Source organism: Phalacrocorax carbo, chromosome 3 (genome assembly GCF_963921805.1).
Source record: "Phalacrocorax carbo chromosome 3, bPhaCar2.1, whole genome shotgun sequence".
NCBI lineage: Eukaryota > Metazoa > Chordata > Aves > Suliformes > Phalacrocoracidae > Phalacrocorax > Phalacrocorax carbo.
The window spans coordinates 11,724,621-11,747,561 of NC_087515.1; the positions used below are offsets into that span (position 1 = coordinate 11,724,621).

At 46.3% G+C, this 22,941-nt stretch overlaps 1 protein-coding gene across 1 annotated transcript in view; it reads right to left on the reverse strand.

The window, feature by feature from the left end:
• AHCTF1 (AT-hook containing transcription factor 1) overlaps window positions 1-20,884 on the reverse strand; it is a 47,344-nt gene extending 26,460 nt beyond the window's left edge. Inside the window, 8 exon segments of the mRNA XM_064445831.1 lie at window positions 1,894-2,044; window positions 6,190-6,274; window positions 6,992-7,108; window positions 8,411-8,618; window positions 9,387-9,567; window positions 13,337-13,590; window positions 14,800-14,926; window positions 20,719-20,884. Of these exon segments, the coding sequence (XP_064301901.1) occupies window positions 1,894-2,044; window positions 6,190-6,274; window positions 6,992-7,108; window positions 8,411-8,618; window positions 9,387-9,567; window positions 13,337-13,590; window positions 14,800-14,920 (1,117 nt within the window). The 5' untranslated portion in view covers window positions 14,921-14,926; window positions 20,719-20,884.
• Between the last annotated feature and the right edge of the window lie 2,057 nt (window positions 20,885-22,941).

Below are 22,941 nucleotides of genomic sequence, written 5' to 3' on the forward strand. Positions count from 1 at the left end.
GTAAGAGTGGATCAAGACATTTAGCTGGATGAATAGTTTAGCAAAAAAAAACCCAAAAATAACGCTAGGACCATACATTGCTACTTTTAGAAAGCACACAAATAACTCTCATATACACGTGTATCACTCAGCTGGCAGTATTCATTGCCACATTTGACTCAATTACAAGCATTAAGAATAGCTCCTTTCCAGCATATTCAGAATGAACGGACACAATCAGCAGACAACAGAAATACAAAACCCCCAAAGCCAACAAACAGGAAATTGGAATAAAGATTCTAACATGAAACATCGGCAAGGCCATACTCCAGTTCTCTCAAGAAGTGGGATGCTCTGTCTTCTCTGGGGAGAATGCGTTCTCTAGACGTAAGCAAAGTATGCGGTACATCATCTGCCCTCACTGAGCATGGAACAAGAAAACAGTTCGTTTGGCAAAATGTGCCTCTCTTCTCTGTTAAATTCACCATTACTGCTTAGAGAGCCTCACACATTTGACTATATTTCGTTGAGAACTTCTGTGCTATCTCAGTTGTGTTACACGCTGAAACTGCCTTTGAAGGTATCAACTCTTTTCATATTTCAGAAGCCAGCTTCATTGCTAAACTCAATCCACCTCCAACAGAAGCTCATGTGTGCCTAGAACTTAAACAGATTCTGAATAAAAGCTAACTAGAAACCAGCAGAAAAATTACAGCTATTTCTCCATGCTTCATACTTTGTAAAATGGAGACAGAAAGGGGCTTTTTTGTTGTTTAGTTTGGGTTTTGGTTGCGGTTGGTGGGGTTTGTTTTTTTTTCTGTTTTGTTTGTTTGTTTGTTTGTTTGTTTTTATGTGCTTGTTTGTTTTTTTTTTTATTTTGCAGGTGGGGAAAATCCAAAGGTGTTTTTATTAGATTCTAACACACTGCTCCCTCAGCCACTCCTCATAAGCCTCATGCTCCAGATTCTTCACCAGCTTTGTTGCCCTTCTCTGGACACGCTCCAGCACTTGAACGTCCCTCTCGTACTGAGGGGCCCATAACAGAACACAGTACTCAAGGTGCGGCCTCACCAGCGCCAAGTACAGGGGAACAATCTAGTTCTGCTGGCCACACTACCAGCCAGGATGCTGTTGGCCTTCTTGGCCACCTGGGCACGCTGCTGGCTCATGTTCAGCCAGCTCTCGACCAACACCCCCAGGTCCTTCTCCACTGGGCAGCTTTCCAGCCACTCTTACCCCAGCCTGTAGCGTTGCATGGGGTTGTTGTGACCCAAGGGCAGGACCTGGCACTTGGCCTTGTTGAAACTCACCCAATTGGCCTCAGCCCAGCGATCCAGCCTGTCCAGATCCCTCTGCAGAGCCTTCCGACCCTCGAGCAGACCAACACACCCGCCCAGCTTGCTGTCGTCTACAAACCTACTGAGGGTGCACTCGGCCCCCTTGTCCACATCACTGATAAAGACATTAAAGAGAACTGGCCCCAGTGCTGAGCCCTGGGGAACACCGCTTGTGACCGGCCACCAACTGGATGCAGATGCACACATAGGTTTGAACAGGGGAAAAAAGGAAATTCAGGTAACATTCCTAGCAATGGAGGGGATGATCTCACTGTTCAAAGGAGACAGCTGGAGGAATAGAACGACCGACAAGCACTGTCCACATGACCTCACCACACATCACTGCAGCATGTCAGCAAGCATAAAATGAAACGTATTTTTTCCTTTAAAGAAGTCCCACATCACTTAAACACCCAGTTTTTCTTTTTAGGTAAGCCCAAGCTTACCCAAGGTAGTCCAACAAGCTAGTCTATACAGATATTTAAGATTTGCAGACTCTGGGTACAGAACAGCATTCATTGCTTAGATTCCAGAACCATTTACTTTAGAACAGCCCAGCACAGACATCAGAACAAACCTTCATTTACGCTATCTTCTCTGTCAACGTGGTTGCGAAATTTTTCTACAGTCTGACAGCTGAGTAATTTGGTATTGCTGGTCTGCCCTCTCAATGGAAAGACTCCACCTGGGAGATCTAAACTGTACCTTTCGTCACAGTATTCCAAGCCCTGGGGAAAAAATAAAAGAAGAAAGAAAAGGACATTTTGAGATAAAACCAGACATCGTACCCAAGTAGGAAAGAATGTATATATTTAACATAAATACGCATATTGTACCGTATATCTCCCATGCGCTTCTTTCTGATGGCAAAGAGAAACTACATCTGACATGCAGGAGAACTAAGTGTCAAATCATAACAGGTACGTTTGGCTGTAAAAGCTTTGCCCATTTTCAAAATTTAGCATTTCCCTAACTTGATTCAGTCCTACAGGTGTTGTGCGGAATTCCTTGCAACACCGAGGTTTCTTTACCAGCCTAACTATTTATCTACATAGAGATACCTGAAATAACGCAGTACATACGCATGCATGCAAAGCTCTTTGCTCCGTGACTTGATTACTGAGCTGATGCAGTTAGAGAAGTCACGGCACTACAGCACCTAAAGCTCTCTTGAGAGGTATTACCTACAGGCACACCACTAGAGTCAAAACACCTCCCTCTGTAGTAGCTGAGAGAGCTTCTTACTGATTAACAATCTTCTCCCAAACCACGTAAGCGCCTACCGTCTCCTCCTCTAATCCTGTAAAGACCAATGGGTGAAATATCCCTCCGCTCCTTCACCAAGCACAGCCAGCCAACAGTAAAAGGGGAAAACAGGGAGGATGTGGGATGCACATGGGCAATGCATTTAGGATCATGATTACTACAGAGTCAGCAAACTACTTTGAGATATACGGAAGCATCAGCAGAATTGCGTTGAACCTCTAACACCACCATTTTCTAAGGAAGCATTAACTGAAATACTGTCTTTCCAAATACAGCATTCGGTCAAACGGCCTACCACACAATACATGGACGTGTGGATTGCGGACAACCTCTGCAGCTCTACAATTAAAAAGAAAAAAGAATAAACCCAAACAGGAAAAAAAAAAACCAACACAAAACTCAAAAAAACCCCAAAAGAAAAACAAAATTTTTAATTTTTACAGCTAGAAATATCACGCTTAATTCACATATGAAGAGCCAGTCTCTCACAAAGCTGGGGCAGAGTTCAGGAAGGGGAGAATAATATCAAACAAGACAACCCCTGAAGCAAACTAGCCTATTTTAAATTTTCCACACCGGGCCAAGCAAATCTAAAATAAGATCTGCCATACAGTGCAGTTCCTTAAGTAATGACTTTATTGACCCATAAAATATGAAGACACATTTCAAATGAGATGCGCTGCTCAGGCTCGGATATGGAAGGAGAGACTGTACACTCTGTCCAGCCGCAAGCATTGTGTAGGACACAGGTAAACATGTGCTCCATGACCACGATGGGATGCACTGGTTTAGCAACTGCTGAGATGGTATCAAAAAAGACCTTTGAAAGCATAGCTCAAACGCACTGGCAGATTAATTACTTGAACACAGGCTTGAACTAGCCTTGAATGCAATGGAAGCACAAGCTCGGTGCTCATTTATAAAAAGACAGTGCCACATGATCCAGAAGTCCTATTTGTGATTCTTGCTACGATACAAAGTCAAAGGTGCGCTGTTTCATAGCCTCAAGCCTGATTCCTGGAAAGGAAAGCACTGCTGTAGGAGACAAGTCTTTCAAGCCCCTGTGAACTCTATTCAGTGAACAAGGATCAACAGTAGATTGCTCCTTGTTTGCTCAAACTCGGCCTGGCAAATGGGAACAACTCCTAAATTTTCTGCCATGGACAAGAAACTTGATTCAGCCACGTCACGTAGGCAGGCAGCCATGTAGTACTGACCAGTCTGTGACTCCAGGGAAGTATTCTGAGACTAAAAGTGTCCACTGTAGAGCACAGAACCTGCCCTAATACGCCTTTGGGGGTTTGGGGGGCATTTGGGAGTTGTCTGGGGTTTAGTTTTTTTCCAGCAGTAGGTATTATCCAGTCGTGGTACGAAGCTACATTGGCGAGTGGCTCATCTGGAAGCTAGCTGAAGAAGCTGCCTTTTCTCCCCAGGGGGCACAGCTGCTCAGTTCTCTCTTCAACCTGTGATACTCACTCCGATAACTTTGGGTATTAAGCCCCCTGAGTTGGGTATTCAGCCTCCTGAGCTGGACGGCAGGGACAGATCGCAGAATGAACCCCCCATAATCCAGCAGGAAGCAGATTACCATCTGCTGAGCCACCTGGACACTCCCAAGTCTGTGAGGTCAGATGGGATCCACCCGAGAGTACCGAGGGAGCTGCGGAGGAGCTCGCCAAGTCACACTCCATCATTTGATCAGCAGTCCTGGTGAACAGGCGACGTCCCAGACTATTGGAGACTTGCCAGTCTGATGCCCATCTGCAAGAAGGGCCAAGAGGAGGATCCAGGGAACTACAGGCCTGTCAGCCTGACCTCGGTAGTGGGGAAAATTATGAAGCGGTTCATCTTGAGTGAGCTCACCAAGCATGTGCAGGACAACCAGGGGATCAGGCCCAGTCAGCATGGCTTCATGAAAGGCAGGTCCTGCCCAACCAACCTGATCTCCTTCTAGGACAGGGTGACCCACCTAGTGGATGAGGGAAAGGCTGTGGGTGTTGTCTACCTGGACTTTAGCAAAGCCTTTGACACTGTCTCCCACAGCATCAACCTAGAGAAGCTGGTGGCTCATGGCTTGGACGGGTGTACTCTTCGCTGGGTAAAAAGCTGGCTGGACGGCCGAGCCCAGAGAGTTGTGGCAAACAGAGCAAAATCCAGCTGGCGACCAGACACAAGTGCTGTTCACCAGGGCTCAGTATTGGGGCCAGTCGTCTTCAATATCTTTATCAATGATCCCAGCGGAGGATTGGGTGCACCCTCAGTAAGTTTGTAGATGACAGCAAGCTGGGCGGGAGTGTTGATCTGCTTGAGGGTCGGAAGGCTCTGCAGAGGGATCTGGACAGGCTGGATCGCTGGGCTGAGGCCAATTAGATGATGTTTACACAAGGCCAAGGGCCGGGTCCTGCCCTTGGGTCACAACAACCCCATGCAACGCTACAGGCTGGGGTAAGAGTGGCTGGAAAGCTGCCCAGTGGAGAAGGACCTGGGGGTGTCGGTCGAGAGCTGGCTGAACATGAGCCAGCAGCGTGCCCAGGTGGCCAAGAAGGGCAACAGCATCCTGGCTTGTATCAGGAATAGTGTGGCCAGCAATCGTGCCCCTGTACTTGGCACTGGTGAGGCTGCACCTTGAGTGCTGGGCAGATGAGGAAGGGCAAAGGTCAAAATTTAAGCTCATTCAACAAAATCAAAACCCACAGTCCCTATAAAAACAGAGTACCACGGTACAAGAATCACCCCTCTTCCATTCCATACCTGTTGAGCATATGCAAAAGTATCCAAACAGGAGGAAAGAATTGCTCTGAATTAGGATTACTTTCCCTCAAAAAGATTTTGCAAGGGCTTCAACCATACTGCTGAACAGAAGTGTATATTCTACAGATGCGTCTTAGATCTGTTACATATCTGAGATGTAATGATAGTTCCAACAAACTTTAAACACATCATCTTTGGAGCCACTTCTAAAAATTTACGCACACTCTTTTGACCAAAACGTACCACTGTTTACTCTATTTACGTATTCCACTGGCTTGAAGAGTAGATTTCATAGGTAACCCAGCCAACAAGTAGAGAGAGTTATCTTTATAGCGACTAACTTGCAGGACCAACACTTAAGAGACCCTCTAGGTACATTTCATTGAAAGTCCTGCTGACAGAGCTCAAAAGAAAACAAAAAGAGAAACCCGGAGATCAGAAAAGAATAAAGCCATGCGACCGTACTCTAAGGAAGGGAATCCGACAGAAGCTTATTCAAGTCTACAGTTTGGTTAAACAAAGCTATTCAAAGCCCCGTCTTCTCTTCCTACGTGCCATTAATTTGGTGTTTAAATGAAGAATAGTTTTATTTTTAAAAGCAGCGTCCTCTTCAGGAATTGAATTTGCACGAGCTCCTGGCAGGTGAGTGTAGTTGGAACAGGTGACACTGCAGTATAAAACGGTAGGACTTGTTTTCAAAAAGCACGGGCAAAGGCCATGCCCAAGGCGACTCAGCAAAAGGTCATTTTTAGTCGTCTCTGAATTTTCACGGTAAATATTACCCCTGCCAACTTAACTGATACTCACTTGAGAGAAAATTACTCTTTTCATCCTCTCACATACGTGCGCCTCTTACCTCATACATGACTTGTCCTGATGCCAAGCGTTTTCTGTCACCAAATGCTAACTGCAACAGGTGTAAACTCACAACATCACCTTCACTGAAAAAGGTATAAATCATGAAATTTGGTTACAAGGCTGCTCTATAGTCCTCATTATCGTTTCACTAGGTCTAGATGGAAGTTTTCTTAATAGCACGCTCTTGCTCAAAAGAAAAACACCACCTCCCAAAACATGCTGATGAGCCGCATTTAGCTGCTAAAACACAAAGGAGGACATCTGGACACCAACAGCTTCTGGGGCAAAGGCTAACCCTACAATTTGAAAGCTTTCATACGTTGTACGATTGCCACTCTAGGAACAGCTGAGCTGCCAGGTGAGCTGGACGGGCTCATGAAGGCTAAAGCTGGCACAAGGTAACCGGCCATACTGTCACCTCCTGCTTTAGGGGCAGCAGGCTGTTGTACCACCACGTTTACTGTTCCTCATCTGCAGCCTCAACTACTTTTGTGGGTCTTTTAAGACCGTTGTATGACTATCAAGCAAATCATGAAGCAGTCGTCAAGAAACAAAGGAAATCATTTCAGAATGCAAGCCCAAAGAGCCACTGTTGTTTTGCCTCCTTTCAGCAGGTAGGAACTAGTAGGTGCCTCTTCGTGACTGTTAAATCCTGTCAAAACTGCACCGGAAGCTCAACAGCTTCTGTACCTGAGAGACTCTCCTGCACGGCCAAATAAAGCAAATATACGTGTGTCCACTGTATGTGAAAATATACATTAAAAAAAGAATTCCGTGGCTTAAAGCAAGTTTTTCTTCACCTTTCTTGAGTAGACTGAACAGCCCACAAGTAGCAACAATTGCGAGGGTCGTTCTCAGGCTCTTGAAAAGTAACCGCATAGACAGGAATCCTTCCTCCTTCAAGCTGAGAGTGGTGCCTACAGGTTTAAACAAAAAAAGTAAGAAAGACAGAAAAAAAAGAAAAAGAAAAAGAAAGAAGGTGAGCCTACTGGCCCCGACTGTTTGTACAAGGGTAGAAGCATCCTCTGAGAAAAGAGCACCTTCCATGCTTAGCCTCAAAGTACAGAAGGTCATACTCCCACCTCAAACAAGTGAGTCAAGAAGCAACTACTTTTTATGCAGCAGTCAAGAGGCAAGGAAATTACTCTCCAGTGAGTGCAATGGCCTGGGTTTATCTCCTCCTCTGCCTGAGGGGGACGAGGAACAGCAAAGATTACTTCAGCTGCCAGGCAAAAGACTCTTCCTACTGTTGTAGCCTGCTTCCACATTGAACTGAAAATGCAGCACATCTTCTGAACAAGTTTAAAGCAGCGCCAAACAGAAGTCGTTTCTCATTTCTTTACTTGGGCTACCTAAAGCATTTTTCTTCCAGACTTCAGAACCTTATTTGTACCTTTGCAATCTATTCTTGCCACCTAACTATTCCTCCACCGTCTATTTAGGCACCCAACAGTTTCCCAGGACTCACTGCAGATTGGCTTCGGTGAATGCCTATTGGAATCTGGTCAAATATTTCAAGCGAGGTTGCTCTTTGGAAGATTTAAAATAATCTAACTTTTCTCTTGCTTATAAACTAACATGACCCTTATTCTCATCTCCAAGTGTTCCAAGCAGACTGTCATTCACACGCATCGCTGCCTTGCAATGCGTTAATCCCCTCGTTCGGTCAAGGCTGACACGTAGGGAAGAATGTGTTTTCAGGCACAGATCAGCGCTTGATCTTTCACGTCTCAGTAGGCTCAGCCTGGACACTTTAAAGAATATCATCATCAAAATCACGTTATTAACATACTTGAGCCTTTCAATGTATGCCCTAATTGCAGGAACCGGTTCTGAAAAACAACTTTAAAATCTGTTTCATCAAAATACACACATTTCCCGCTTTCACTGAATACTACTGACAGAACAAACTGCCTTAGGGAAACCGCTTCTATCACTTCCTAGCTGCTTAACATAACCCAAAGCAGCATGCTTTCCACAATTCCTCAACCAACAGGCACATTAAGGAAAACAATCCTAGCCCACTGGGGAGACAGCAGGCCACCGAACCCACGTATGACTGAATCGTTATTTCAGAGGAGGATTTCTAAGCATTCCAAGATTACGCTCAGCATTTCCATCCCTGAGAAAGCTCCTTTTCAATTAACGCACTTCCTCCTTAAGCAAAGCATTGAGACCCCTGCACCTCCAGGCATCACCAAGTGCAAAGACCTACTTACTCCCTCTTCAAAGTTTTCATATTCCAGAGTGACAGGTAGCCATCTGAAAAACCCGCAACAAGCTGATTGCTTCTGCTGATGTAGCACAGGGTTGATATGGCTGTTCCTGAAGGGTTTTGGAGTTGAAAACAGAGATGTCTCCCTTCTCTGGTCACAGTTTCTCTTCTCTGCGGAACTTCAGCCAGAATTCTAGTGACAACTTCTAGATCTACGCACACAAAACCACGCAATAAATTAATGTGTTATGCCACTTAGGTTGCATTTTAAGCACTGACGTGACATCGTGTACGACCTAATTCTACTGGCCCAGGCAAAATACCCATTAATGCAACACACTGCTTGCTGCTTCCCTTTTGTAGATATTCAAAGAACATCAGAACTCTCCGACTGGACAGGTATTCTCGCCCGTATTTCAAAACCAGGTAAAAGTGTAACCTTCATGGACAAATTATTCCTGGACTCTGCAGATCAGGAGTTTCGGCCTCATGAGGAAACTACCGAAGCCACTGTTGTAACAGACAAAACAGCGCATGCAATCGGATCACAAATTAGGAGCTGTCATTCAACCAAATGCATGGTTTTCGATAAGTCAGGTTCGGTTTCAAGAACAAGCCTAAAATTTGCCCCAAGTCAATTAACAGAAGCAGAAGAACGTTCCCAAGAAAGAGGGCACGTCCCACACAACTTCCGATCAGGCGGCTGCGCTGACTCGGATGGTAAAATTCTTACACTTCACTGGCAAGAATCGTAGTGACATGGGGATCCTGGGGGAAGGGGAGGAATTTTTAACACTAGAAGGAGTATTAAGCCACTCCCATTTTTAATCCGTTCAGGACTATACGATGTCAAACTACCATCTGTAATCAGCAGTCATAAATGTCTGCACGCCACTATCCTCAAAGTGGGAGGCATACTCTTTGTCTAAAGACACGAGTTTTCTTACTTTTACATTCAAGTTGACAAACTGCAAGCTTACCTGAGGCTTCTACTTCATTCTGACTGCAAGACAGATCATCCAAACAAAGGTCAACCATGAGCAGATGACCGACATCCGTAGCCACTGCTGCCACTCCAAAGAGCCATCGCAGAGTCTGATGGAGGTGCTGAGTGCTCACACTGGCTCCGCCGTGATTCGTTATGGGCTCTATAGCTGTTACCTACAGGAAAACTACAAGTTAATATTTCAGCTCTTTGACAAGCTAAACAGAAATCACTCAAAAGGGAAGCCAGAATTAGCCCATCAGAAACAAGAAAGTCAATACAGGATCGTAAGACTTCAAAACAAAGCATTGTTTCCAATTCTATCACAACAAAAAAAAAAAAAAAGAGAAAAAAAAAGCCCTGTACAAAAATCCGTTCCTGCCTACCGTTTACTAGATTTCTTACAGTTATTTAACTGAGTTAACTTCAACTTCAGTGGTGCACTCTATTATTGCAGCTTACCAACTTCCATTTCCTACTTAGAAACCATTAACTCTAAGAAAACACAGAAAATCAGGTACATGCACAAAACTCTAGCATATTTAAGGGACTTAAGTAAGAAAGGCTAAATCTCGTCTCCCACTGCTCGCAGCCCATCAGCACCGGGATACAGTCTATGCCTTCTTTGCCAAGCAGGGATCAGGGTAAATCATGGCCCTAACTCAGACGAGGCAGCGGTCGAGTTGCACAGCAGACACCCCATTTCCAAGGGAAGGAAATATTTTTAGAAAGCGTTGATGGGAGACACCAGCTTAGCAAAACTTACGCCGGCCCTCGGGTAGAATGAAAAGAGCAACCAGGTAAAGCAAAAGAGTTGTAAATGCACACCAGGACTTTCACAAATGTGAACACAAATTTTAAAAGCCAACCGAGAACAGCAGCAAAAAGAACAGCAGCTTGTTCGGTGAAACGCTAACTCCAACTGAGCAGAAGCGCACGCTACCCTTTAACATGCAAAGCAGTCTGCATGCAGCTTTATTACAAGGTCTTTAGTAAAACAGACCTTTCAGCACCTGCAGCACCTCCCAGGACAACACTGGCTGCTATAGCAGAGATACAAGCCCACAAAGCCTCCTGCACTAAAGCTAGTCAACAAAAGAACACAGGCTATCCTTTAGCCTTCTTGCAAAACACAACACAAACAGGAAGCTTTACATCAACCACAAAGCTTTACATGAAAATAAAACAGAGAAGTGAGCATCACAAGGTATCCATTTTTTATATATATATTGGTTTTTCCCCCCAGAGGTGGGGGAAAATAGCTAAACCCCTAAGCCCCCAGGTTTTCTCCTCTCCCGCATCAAGCACTTGCGATGACTACCCTGCCTGGCAGCCTACTCCAGAATTTACCTTTCATCTTGGCTACAAGAATCCTAATCTTAGAAGTGCCCAGAGGAATCCAGGCAACTTCATTTTGTTTCAGATCTCCTATAAATCAAATTACATTTCCCATCTTCTCTGCTACTCAAAGGACTACCAAAAGCGCTCTCATTGGTTGAATCCTTGCTGCTCCAAGTCTTGACGATGGTTATGAGGAAAACAGAAATTCTGCACGTGTCTTGCTGCAGATTTAGCCAGAATTTACCCCGTTCTAACACTTCAATCTTCCACGTAGAATCTCCTGAAACTGCATATTTTTCCATTGCGCTATGCACTGGCTTTGCGTATTCTCCTAGACTACTGCCAGCTCATTCTGGGCATGAACAAAGACACCTTGTCTCAGCTCGCTGAATCTGAATGCTACCCTTCTGCCCCATACAAACCAGGGAAATTGGGGAAAATACCGTCCCATAGTTCTGAAGCATACAACCATTACCAACCAATTTAATAGAATTAATGCTTTCAATTCAGATTTGCTTTTACGAGAAGCCAATTCAAATAATACTCCACTAACATTTTCAGTTTCCTGATGCATTTCACATGTATATCCAGAGGACAGTTAGAGATGCTCCCACAAAAAAAGTCAACCAAACAACAAACACCCCCCGCCCCACCCCAAAACATTCCTTCTAAGCTTGTGAGTTGGGTTTGTTTAATCTCGTTCCTTTACTCTCTGAATGACTACACATCTACTCTTACACTGACAGGCAGTCATACAGTCACTATAAATGCCCCCTATTGATCCACCAAGGGCTTGACACCTTGCACCAGAATTACTCTAAGTTGGTGTTAACCTGTCCACAGCGTTAGCTCCCCACAGAAGATATACCCACATGGAAAAGACTCCAGAAATCAAGGTGCTCATTAAAGCCTTAACGCACTAACGACAAGAACTGCAGAAAGTGATGTTAAGGCTACACCTGCATTTTACTCTTAAAAATAATCAGCAGGAAAATCAGAGAAACATTCAGGCAGATTCAAAACCCGTGTTACGTGATGCGTCTATTTGGAAGGATGAGATACAGGATACCTTCAAAACATACGGACAGTGGCCAAGTGCCAGGTTTATCTGCTTGGCTTTGCTTACCCTTACTGCCACTGACAACTTGGAAGTTAACAATCCAACGAGCAATAGCTGTCTCCTGTCGATGCTGATCTAACTAACCTAACAGCAAAAAGATAGGGAGCCAAATGAAAGCAACAGGCCAAGCGTGCCTGTACTCAAGGGCATTCATCAGGGCATAAGAGCAAAAATTCAGACAAGCTTTGGTTTTCTTCCAAAGTTCATAGCCTTTAGCCCACAACAGCCCACCTTTCCCCGCAAGGCTCCTTCCTATTTTCTCCTGAACCACTTTTTTCTGGTCTAGAAAAACTCCCTAAGACAACTGAGAGTTATAACTACATTCTATTTCAAACCCCTTCGGTAGGCACGGATTCAAGATGTGACATGGTCCCTCTTCACCCTTCCTTCTCCTCTTCCCAGATTACTTAGATTTCTTGCCATTTTCCACAAACATAATTTACTTACGGATTGTACGCTCGTGTCAGCACGCAGCTTGCCTTTCCACCTAAAACTCTAACGTTCACCAAGAGGATCGTCAAACCAACAGAGCAGAGCACCAGCCCAGCTCATCTCTCCAGAAATCGCCACCATACAAATGTTTAATACCAGTAATCATGCCGTAGCATTGCAAACAAGCAAAACTCCACCTGTATGCTAGCAAGTCAAACCAAATCACCTCATGGAAGGCTGAGTAATAAGGAAGTATTTATTTGTTGCAGATTCTAAGGTGATAAAAATAGGGGGAATCTTGATGTTCCATTAACTTACACTGATTCTTGCCTACATGCAGATAATGAGCCTGGGGGGGCATGACATCAGCTGAGTTTATGGGCTACAGAAGACAGGAAAAAGTAGTAACTTTACACCAGTGTATCCCAACTACACTAACACAATAGTCAATAGGCAGAGTTTCAAGGATTTCAGGCTGAAAGTCGACCTCCTAACCATCGGTCAGGTAACTCACTAAAGGCTCTTTTTCCCTATCCTAAGTCAACAGAAAAATGTGTTCTGCTCTGAAGTCACCTGCTACCTAGTCTGAGACTCACGAGAACGTGTCAGTCACTTACAGCACAACTATGGAAGCCTGAGGTATTTTAGAGACCGTATTTCTGACATAAATTAACCTTTTAGGACACGTGTGCTGCAGACACCTGAAAGGGAGGGGCTGGGGGGGGATAGGGGTCTTTTTCACTCAGGCCAAAAAAAAAGATAGCTTTCAAGGCCTTTTTGGGGAACCGGAGAATTAGGTAACTCTGTGCTTTACCATAAAACCAGAAAACTTGTTTTACTGTTGGTAAACTCAAAAGATCATGGTACCGTTAAGCCCACGATTTTACACCAAGGCGCTCTCGACTGCGCACTCTGAAGCGACAGCAGTATGCTGACGCAATATAGCAAAAATACCTCCTAACAAAGAGACGCTCCAAAGCTCTTCCTGAAACAGCATTATGCAGCGCCGAACGACAGAAAGGCTTCGTTTCTCCCGTTAAACAAACACCTACCCGCCCTGGAAGAACAACCGCTTTAACCACTCTTGATATTCCAAGGTCGTACAGGCAGAGAACACTTCCCTCTGCTTCTTCCAAGCCCACCAGCAGTCCAGTTCTCTTCTGCCAGGAGAACTCCTTTACCACACGAACGGTGGGAGGCTGTTCATTTACTCCGCTGAAACAGTACGCAGAGAGACGCTCTCCTGTCACAGAGTTCACTACCTCAAGCTGAGGACCACACGCCAACCACGCCAGGCCATTTCTCCCTGGAAGAGGAAACAAAGCGGACTAAAGTAAATGCCCAGCTAAACACTGAAAACAACGGGAAAAGCACAGTCGCTGCCCCTTCTCTTATTGCAATAAAAGTACCTAACAGATTTACCTAATTCTCGTCAACTACTGGAAGTCACCCACTGAAATCTTCAAGCGATACATCTTAACATTAACCACCTTATTGTTTTGCATTTGTACTTGTCGTTCCTGCACTGAAGAATCCTCATTGTTAGGGATAAAGATTGCAGTACATTGATCTGTACTCTTTATACCATATTCGGCTTGGGTTTGCTAGAAATCATCTCAATACATACGGGAATCCAAGCCTCCAAGCACACTTCAGAAATAACAAATCTAAGCCAATTCATTCCTAGGTTATTAATTTTGCTTGACACATGCCTGCTTTGGGCAGGGATTTGGACTTCCACAAGGAATCTTCTTCAAACGGGCACTGCAGGAGTCAAACTGAACTTTCACACATGCTGATTACAGACAGAATTTAACACGTTTTGTTTCACTGAACTACTGCCAACCCAAAGGAAGTAGTAACTCCATTGCTGCACTTGCAGTCAGGTAGAGAGACCCTACATGGTCCCAACCGAAGCCTGGACACCCAGACAGGCACCCAGCTCTACATTCAGATCACCTAGAGAGTCAGCTACCTAATCTGCTTAGCCACTTTCAGCAACTCTCTCTGGATACTCATCTGCATCCTATGAAACGCTTTGGAAATCTGGCTGCAGCGCTTAACGCTGCTATCTATCCTCTCCCTTCTGCTTCTGTTCCATCTAGAAAAGAAAAAGCAGCGGGGTTTACCTCTCTCACACTGTAGAAGAACCATTTCTGCCTGTGATGTTACGATGGTGCAACTAAATACGGCCCAAAACAACACTACTACTTTTTGGGAAACTGCCTCTTATTGAATTAGGAATTGAGGAGGGCTCACTGGCTCAGCATGCTTAGGGGAATTATTTTCATAGCACACGACTGGCACAGGCTGCTCTAGTTTCAAAGTTTAACCACACTGATGTTTCAATATGAGCATTTTTCATAGTTAAAACATCCTTCCTGCTCTCTTGAAACCTGATGCACCTGAACAGCACCAACCACACACAGCTGATACTATGACCCTACCATACTTCAGGTAACCTCCAGGCAACAACACCTCGATACCAAAACCAAGTGTAAAGGAAAATGCTCACCTCCAGAAATCTTCCCACACAGCACAGAATCGAGAGTTCTCTCATCTTCCCCAAGCGCCTGAATAGTGACCTCTGGAAACCGCAGCAGGCTGCTCGTTACCTGAGCTGTTAGGTCTTGCATTCTTCACTGTAAATAAAGAAAATAATGCAAAAATAGGCGCAAGTCAGCCATCAGCATTTTTCGGATTGACAGAAGTTTCATCAGGAGGCAGCGAATAATCTCCTCTCCATCTCCTGTAGCTCTTTTCCTTAAAGAAACGCCACTCAGGACAGTTTTGGATCTCAGAGCAGAGCAGAAGGAGACTCCTTTGCTTTTCTGATGCCAATGAGATCACCAACAAAAAGTGGCACGGCGGTGTTGACAGGATAAAGGGCAGGAACCACCCCCCCCAATACTCTGAGTTCACGCCTACTCACATAGGTGAGCAAGAGGCGATCTGAGAAAAATCGTACTTTAAAAAGCTTCTCAGTAACAGGCATACATTTCCACCTGCCCTTTCCCTTGATTTTATCCTTTATTCCTCCTTGTCCTTTGTCTCCTAGTAGATTTCATGCCCCATTTATGCCTAGTTCACTTCTTGCATGTTTAGTTTGAACACGAAGGAATACGATGTTCTTGACTACCTTCATTCTCAAACTCTTCCACAAAATGTACTGTTGATATTTTCACATCACAAGCAATACAGACCTTCATAGCTCATCAATTAGACGGTAGTTCTCCATACACTTACGATGTCACCCTGAAAGAGCACTTTAAACATTGATGGCTTTCTACACTTAAAGCCTCTCTCGTATTCCTTACTCCAGTCCTCTCCTTCCTATTGCCTGTCCTTATCACATCTCTGCAGTAGCTTGCAAAAATTTCTGGCCCTTGCAGACAGCTCCCGCACTTCTGGAGGTGCTCCAGAAGCGGGAGCCTAAATAGAGATATTCCATGCACATGGAAATACAAACTACTTCCAGTAACTCTGTTTTGCAAGTTCTGAAATGGTTAGTGGGAAAGCCTCTGGAAGGCAAGGCAGATTTAGTTAATTACCTTGTTCAAATAGCACTGCTTTCTTCATGAAATCTCAAAAGGAAGTTATTAAACGTAGTTCACTACGCCTGGCTGTTACACACGCTGACCAACTCAGGCGTCACGCAGAACTCTTACCCCGTGCTACAAAGCAGTACAGCCAGCCACTTAAACGCGCACGCAAAGCAGGTTGTGTTACCTGTACCGTACACGTTCTCCTGCAAAGGTTTATGATTGCTTCTTCCAGAGTGCAGCAATAACCTATTTTCCTTACAGCACAGGAGGTTACAGCTAGCTCTGAAGACTAGACTCTGGGAGCAATACAAAGTTATTAAAGGGACAAGCTTAGAAATACACGCAATTTATACAAATTGTACTTCTGCGCAGAAGGACTGTGCTCAAAACGCCGGGCACTGGAATCTACTATACTTCAAGTCACACACACTGCAACTATTTGAGAATACGGTCCAGTATCTTCTGCCAGCACGAAAACGACGAGCGCGTGAAACACAGGACGTGGAGTCAGGGTCCCGCACGAGGCACACATCACACACACATTTTGATGCAAGTACTTCATGATCGCTGACAGCATCTATTACTCTAGTAGCAAGACAGTTTTAAGAAAACGAGTGAACAAGTATCTTCCAGTAGGGCAGGTAAGAGCATTCAGGAAAACTCCTCAACTGCATGCTCTCCCTGGGTCGCCCCGAGTCACCCTGCCTTTGCCACTGCCTGCGCGGACAGGCCAAGAGCACAGAACTTTGCGTGGACAAACTGGAAGGCAAATTTTAAGGTACCCTAGACTGGGGAGGTTTGAGTTTGAAAACAAACCACTCACCGCCCCAAACTCCCCACCAAATCAGAAATTCTTCTTCTCTGGTGGAAAGCCCACACCTTGACGCAGTTGTAGTCCTGTCCACAGCACACATCAAATGTGCTTACCAGACCAATACCACCAATAAGAACCACCAAATAAGTAACCCTCTGACACCTGGACCGTTCATGTGACCTTAAATTTAACCACAATGCAGTTATTAACTGCGTATAAAAGCATGGGAAAATGCCGGCGCATCAGGCATGCCCTGGTATCCTGGAGTAAGCCAAGGGGCATTTCAGACATTTTATTTTCTAGGCATCTGCCTTGGCAATATGGAACTAGGAAGATAAAAGCCATAATAAATTACAAACAATATAGATACTGATCTGCTTATTAGTTTGTTGTACTTGCATCATTCTGCTAAGTTAAACCAAGGATTACTGGGAAATCAGAACAGTGGGAAGACAGATAGAGATAGGTTAAAGGCACGAGGCCTCTCCTTTAACGGGTATATCCAACACTAACTGCATTTCTGCTCTCCTTCAAAACAGTGACTGCAACCACATTCATATTTCTCTCTGTTAGAAACCAGATGAGTGTAAAACACCACAGGCTTATTCCATGTTCAGGAGTAAACCAGAATCCAACCTCCCAGCTGTAGCCTATACCAAAGTGGTCTGGGAACAAGTTGCCAAAATTACCATTCTTCTTCACCCTAGCTACTCAGGACTTCCAAACATCTTGAACTATTTCCAAAGAAAGGAACATGCCACGAGTCAGAGACTGACGAGAGATTTGGGGGTTAAAAAGCTCCAGAAAATTTTCAAAAATGAGAAATTACATGTCCAACCAGACTCACATACGGCCAAGTCCACATCCTGGGATGTCACTTTTGACTGACAGGGAAGTACATGAAAGTCCGTTTCAAAGGCCATCAATGTTACGGCCTCACTGAAGAAGCAGCTAAAATTATGGTCAGTCGCAGCTGACGATATCATGTCACAAAACATGTTGACTTCACGGCCACCAAAAGAGAGGCCTTGCTGCCCACTCCCGTCTCTCCATCCGCTCCTTCGTTCTACCCCTGTATTCCTGCGGCTTCCCTTGCGCTCACCTGAACACGGTTTGGAGCGCTTTACGAGCCACCTTCACTCCCTAAGCAGGCACAAAACTAACCCAGAAAAGCAGATACTTTCCCACCAGGTCAGAGAGCTAAACTGGCTTGCAGAGAGAAGTAGCAAGCGTAAAAGTTGGCACAAGGAAGGAGGCTGGACGATGCACTGGGGAGAAGGAGAGGCAATTTGTCCGTCTCCCTTCTGTGGCAGCAGGCTGTTATGCTAGCTCGTACGCGTGTGAAACTACACGCTCAGTTTGCAAGGAGAGCTAAAACCCCTTTACTTTTAGCAAGGGCAGCACCCAAGACACACTCAGTCAACTTTTAACTCTCTCTCGCACATAGAGACTCACTACCTCACTGAGAAAGTCTGCAGCTGACAGGTGTCATTCTTTCAGATGTGGAAGCTAAAGTGAATCCAGGGGAGCATTACTTGGTGACCAGAGAACGGACAGCATGGCGTAACACTGCTCTATTCACATTTTCTGAGGGAACTGGACAAAGAGTAGGAAGAACCCAAAGAAGAAGAAATGGAAGTAAAACTGCGCTCTGGAGAAAAACAGCATCTACTTGGTTGAATAGCAGGTAAAGATGACAATTATCAGTTTTCAAATTAGTTTTAATGACTGGTTCAATCACATTTTCCCCACAAAAATACGAAGCAACTCACAGGCATTGGATGGAAAAGACACTTTCAGCACCTTAGCAGTCAGGTTCAGCAAACTTGCACTTTTCCATATTTCACTCCTGAAGAAAGAGGATTTAGTGAGCGAGTCAGCAGGTGAGGTAGGGAGTCCCACTTGGCCATTTCTTTCCCACTTCGGCAGAAAACCTCCCCACAATGGTTTAGGCAAAGACCCTACATCCAGTCCAAAACCTACGCTTTTGTCTAAAAAGCCACTAGCATACCGGAGACCGTCTGTATCGGAATTCTACAGTCATTCAGGCTTATTGCACTCAAGTGTCACCTTCTGACAGCAGAAGGTGAGAAGAGGAAAGAATTTCAGCTCTCTATCTCAACAGCCCCAATCCATACCTGATGCAGTCCATAGGTTTGATTTCCCTTGAAATGGAAAACAAACAAAGCCAACACACATCAGAATTTGACACTGGAGCCAGTTTACCCAGCTACCTCCTGTGGTTATTCTCAAACACGACTACTCTTGCATGCAAGAGTTGCAGTCCCTGTCCAACGTGGCTAAGCTAGCAAAAGTTCCTAACATCGTTTCTGAAATTATGCCCTTTTTTACATTGCTTGGCATACCTGGGCAGGCAGGCAGAGGCGCTGAGTGTCGCAGTACAGAACGCACGCACAGCCTTCCTAATAGAGGGAGACAGTAGTTAAGACAGCATTCCCAGCACACCCCAACACTGCTCGCCCCTCCCCGCACAAATTCCAGACTCACAAAGGAGAGAAAGGCCTTCCAGAATCCCTGGAGGTCCTCTGCTCCAACCCCCCTGCTCAGGCAGGGCCACCTAGAGCGGGCTGCCCAGGGCCATATCCAGATGGCTTCTGAACAGCTAATTCTGAAACGTAATTTTTAGTAACAGCAACCTGACAAGGTGAACTGCAAAAATGTTTTCAACACATGCAACAGGCCCAGGTTTTTGGTGACTCCTACCAATTTAAGTATTCTCTCCACCATGTAAGTAAAACAATACCACACCAGCAAAGGCTTATCACCATTCTTTCTCTAAAACCATATCCAACATCTTACCAGATAGAAGACACGAAGTTAACAGAAGCCTGATTAAGGTCATTTCACTGTCTTAAAAAAAGCAAACCCTAAGGTAAATCAATGCAGGAAAACAAGCTGAGGCAGGAAGTGGATGAGGAGCTGTCCTCAGCAGAACAGGACACGGTGCTGTGTGTCCAAACGCATGTGACAGCTGCCAGCCAAGACTGATACAATCAATCAGACCGATGGGCCTAAGGTGGCACTTGAACTGCCACCTGTAGCTATGTTCCCAATCGGGGTTCAGCATTCCCGACAAAAGTGAGTCCTTACGTTTTCCAGAATTTTACCAAACATGACCAGGAACCAATTATTAGATCTGAAAGACCAACACTGCACTTCTATTAGCAGAAGCTCCAGACCGGGTGTCACGGTTTATTAAGGAAGAAATCAAGCGCTTTTAAGTCAGAAGCTTTGCTGCGTGATGCATGCTTTATGCAAAAATCAAGAGACCCCCACAAAACGCGCTGGATTCCTCTAAAGCTGAGCTCTCCCCATTAAACCCAGCCCTCTTCCCGCGATCGCCGCTCTGAACAGCGAATTTCCCGCCTCCTCCTGGCAAACCACACCGAAACGGGGGGGGGGGGGGGGAATATCAAAATGGAAGTACAACCCTCCAAAAAGTGACCGAAGGAGGGAGAGGCGGGGACGTGCGGCGGGCGGCCGAGTGAGGAAAAGCCCCCGCCGGCAGCCACCCCGTCTCCCACGCCCCCCGCTTCTGGCCGCCGCCTCCCGGCCGCGGAGCCTCGCATGCCGCCGCCGCCTCCATGTGCGCTGCCCAAGCCCCGCCGCCGGCCGCCCCGGCCCGCCCCCGCCGGGCCTGCCGTGGACGCAGCCCCGGGGGTCACTTATATAAGGGGCCGGGGGATGACGGCCCGGGCCGCCCAGGGCCCCCGCCGCGCCAGCGGCCTCGGCGCCGGCCTAGCCGCCTCAAGAGCGCCCGGCGCCCGCTGGTGCGGGGGGCTGAAGAAAGGAAGGAGGGAGGGCGGACCGCCATCGCCGCCGCTGCCGTCGCCTTCACCCCGCGCCGCTTCCTCCTGCCCGCCCACCCCGCCACCCCACCCCGCTTTTCCCCCATACGTGCCGTTGATGGCGGCAGCATCTCCCGCAGTGGTTACAGCGGCCTCGGCCTCCGCCTGCGCCGGGCCGGCCGGCCGGCCAGCCTGCCTGCCCACCCACCCTCGCGCCCCTCCGCTCAGCTCCGCTCCCCTCCCCTGCCCCCGCCCGCGGCACCCACCTCGCTCGCTCACCCGCCGCGCGGGGGGCGGGGCGGCATGGGGCGGGCAGGGGGGCGGAGTTCTCGCGAGAGCTGCCGCCGTCACCGCGGGAATGTTCAAACTGGCGGGAGCGGGCCTCGGGCAGCGGCCGCCTCCAGACTCCGACTCCGCGTCCGGACCCCGCGTTCCGGCACCCCGCCCCGCCCGCCAGCCGCTTCCGGCCCACCTGCCTTCCGGCGCCGCGCGGGGCCCGCCGGGAAATGTAGTTCCCGGTCTGCTACAGCGCATGTGTTGTTATCGGGGTGTGGGCGAGGCACCATTTCGCCTCCGGTACCGGCGTAGGCCACGGCAGCCTACGGGGAGTGTTGGAGGGTGGCGCTTCTAGAGCCCGCGGGGAGTTCTCCCACCCACGGCAAACCTACACGCCCTGCAGAGCCCGCTCTTGGCCTGCAGCACCTCACCTTGTGGGGCTGGGCCTGCCCCCCTCACTCACCAAGAGGGAACCCACCATGGTGGGGAGGGGAGCTGCTCGGGCCAGCCCTGCCAGTGTTCGTCCCTCTCATCACGGGGGCCGCCTGCCCTCCTTGTGCCAGCCCTACGTACGCATGTCCCTCTGATTGCAGGGGCTTCCCATCCTCCTTGGGGCGCTTGGTTGCTGCTGAAAATGGGTTTCAGAGGAGCAAGGCCCTGCTGGCAGGGCAGCATCCCTCACTGCTGGGATCTGCTCCCAGCAAGCTTAGCCTAGAAATCAAACTCCTCACTTAGTTTGCAGTAGTTTGCAGGCTTGGTTTGTGATTTTTTGCCCCTCATTACAAGCTCTTGCCAGCACAGCTGTTTCAGCAACAACTAAAATTTTGGCTGCGTCAGTGAAAACTCAGAAGACACAACCACATTTCAGTAAAGCTTAAGCCTGGTACCAGCGTGTGAGGTGTCTGTGGAGGCAGTGGTTCTGTATTAACATCTTTCAGCCGTCCAAATGGGGTTTATGACAGGAGTATTTGCTTGTAAACTATGTGAAGTGCCAATGAGAAGAGGACTTTGTACGTTTTGTAAACAAACAGGTTTCTAGGCATGCTTGATTCCTGGTCTCTAATTTATTGCAGTTGTTCCTATTTGACTGCAAAGGTCTAAACAGCAATAAAGCAGAACCATGGCTGGACTTTAAAGAAATAATACTGGCAATTAGAAGTACTTAAAATAGATTTGCTCTAGACATTAGATAAAATTTTAGACTAAAAAAATACCCATATGGCAGCATAAATAAGCATTTCTTTGCAAATAGAGGCCGTGGCTATGGCATGCATTTACTGCTGAAGAGAGGGGAGCTGGAGGTACTTACCTGTCCAAGACTATTCTTTGCAACTGTCATGATGGTAGTTCTTTGTGTCACCTTGGCGAGCTGAGTTGTGACCTTCTTTCCATTTACTGTTCAACACAAGGTACATGTCACCAGCACCTTGGCAAGATACTTACCAAGGATTTTGCCTCTTGGAGGTAGAACATCAGCAATGTTAGGAGACAGAAGCATCACTGTACGTGTGAATTACTGTTTGTTGAATCGTAGTTCATGACTTCTAGTATCCTGGATGTTGTTTCAGTTGAGGGTGATAATAGACTGATGTATCTCTTGTGCAACACTATGTACAAAGAATGAGCAAAGTCCCACTTTCTTGTCCTGAGCAAGAAATAGATGACAGAAGATATTTCCAACCCCCTTTCTACCTAACAATTGCCACTAGGACCTCATCTTTTTCTCCAGGTAGCCAAGAGCTAGACATTTTGTTCTTTTTTATCATGTGTATTCAAATCTCCCATCAACATGCAGAAGACAATTTTTAATCAATCTGCACACACCTTTTCAGAATATGGTACTCCTTTTATTTTGTCTACCAAAAGAGCTAAATTTCTTTTATACTTGTATTAAATAACAGAAATACATTAGCCCTCCCAGCTTCAACGGAGCATAATGCAGTCACTAACACACTCAAATGCCAGCCACCTAATTTCTTTTACATGTTTTGCTGTTGTCACAAGTTAAGTAAAGCTCACTGCACTTAGAGTAGTGCCTGCAGCATAATTTCTTTTTACCTCTCGGTTTATACTGAGGGACTAAGTCTCCTGTTTTCAACTTTGAAAACAAAAGCAGAGAATTTTGGTCTTCGGCATTCTAACAGAATTTTCACTTTCATGCTATTCTTTCTCCAACTCACATAGTATTCTTCACAAGGCAATTTAATGCACAT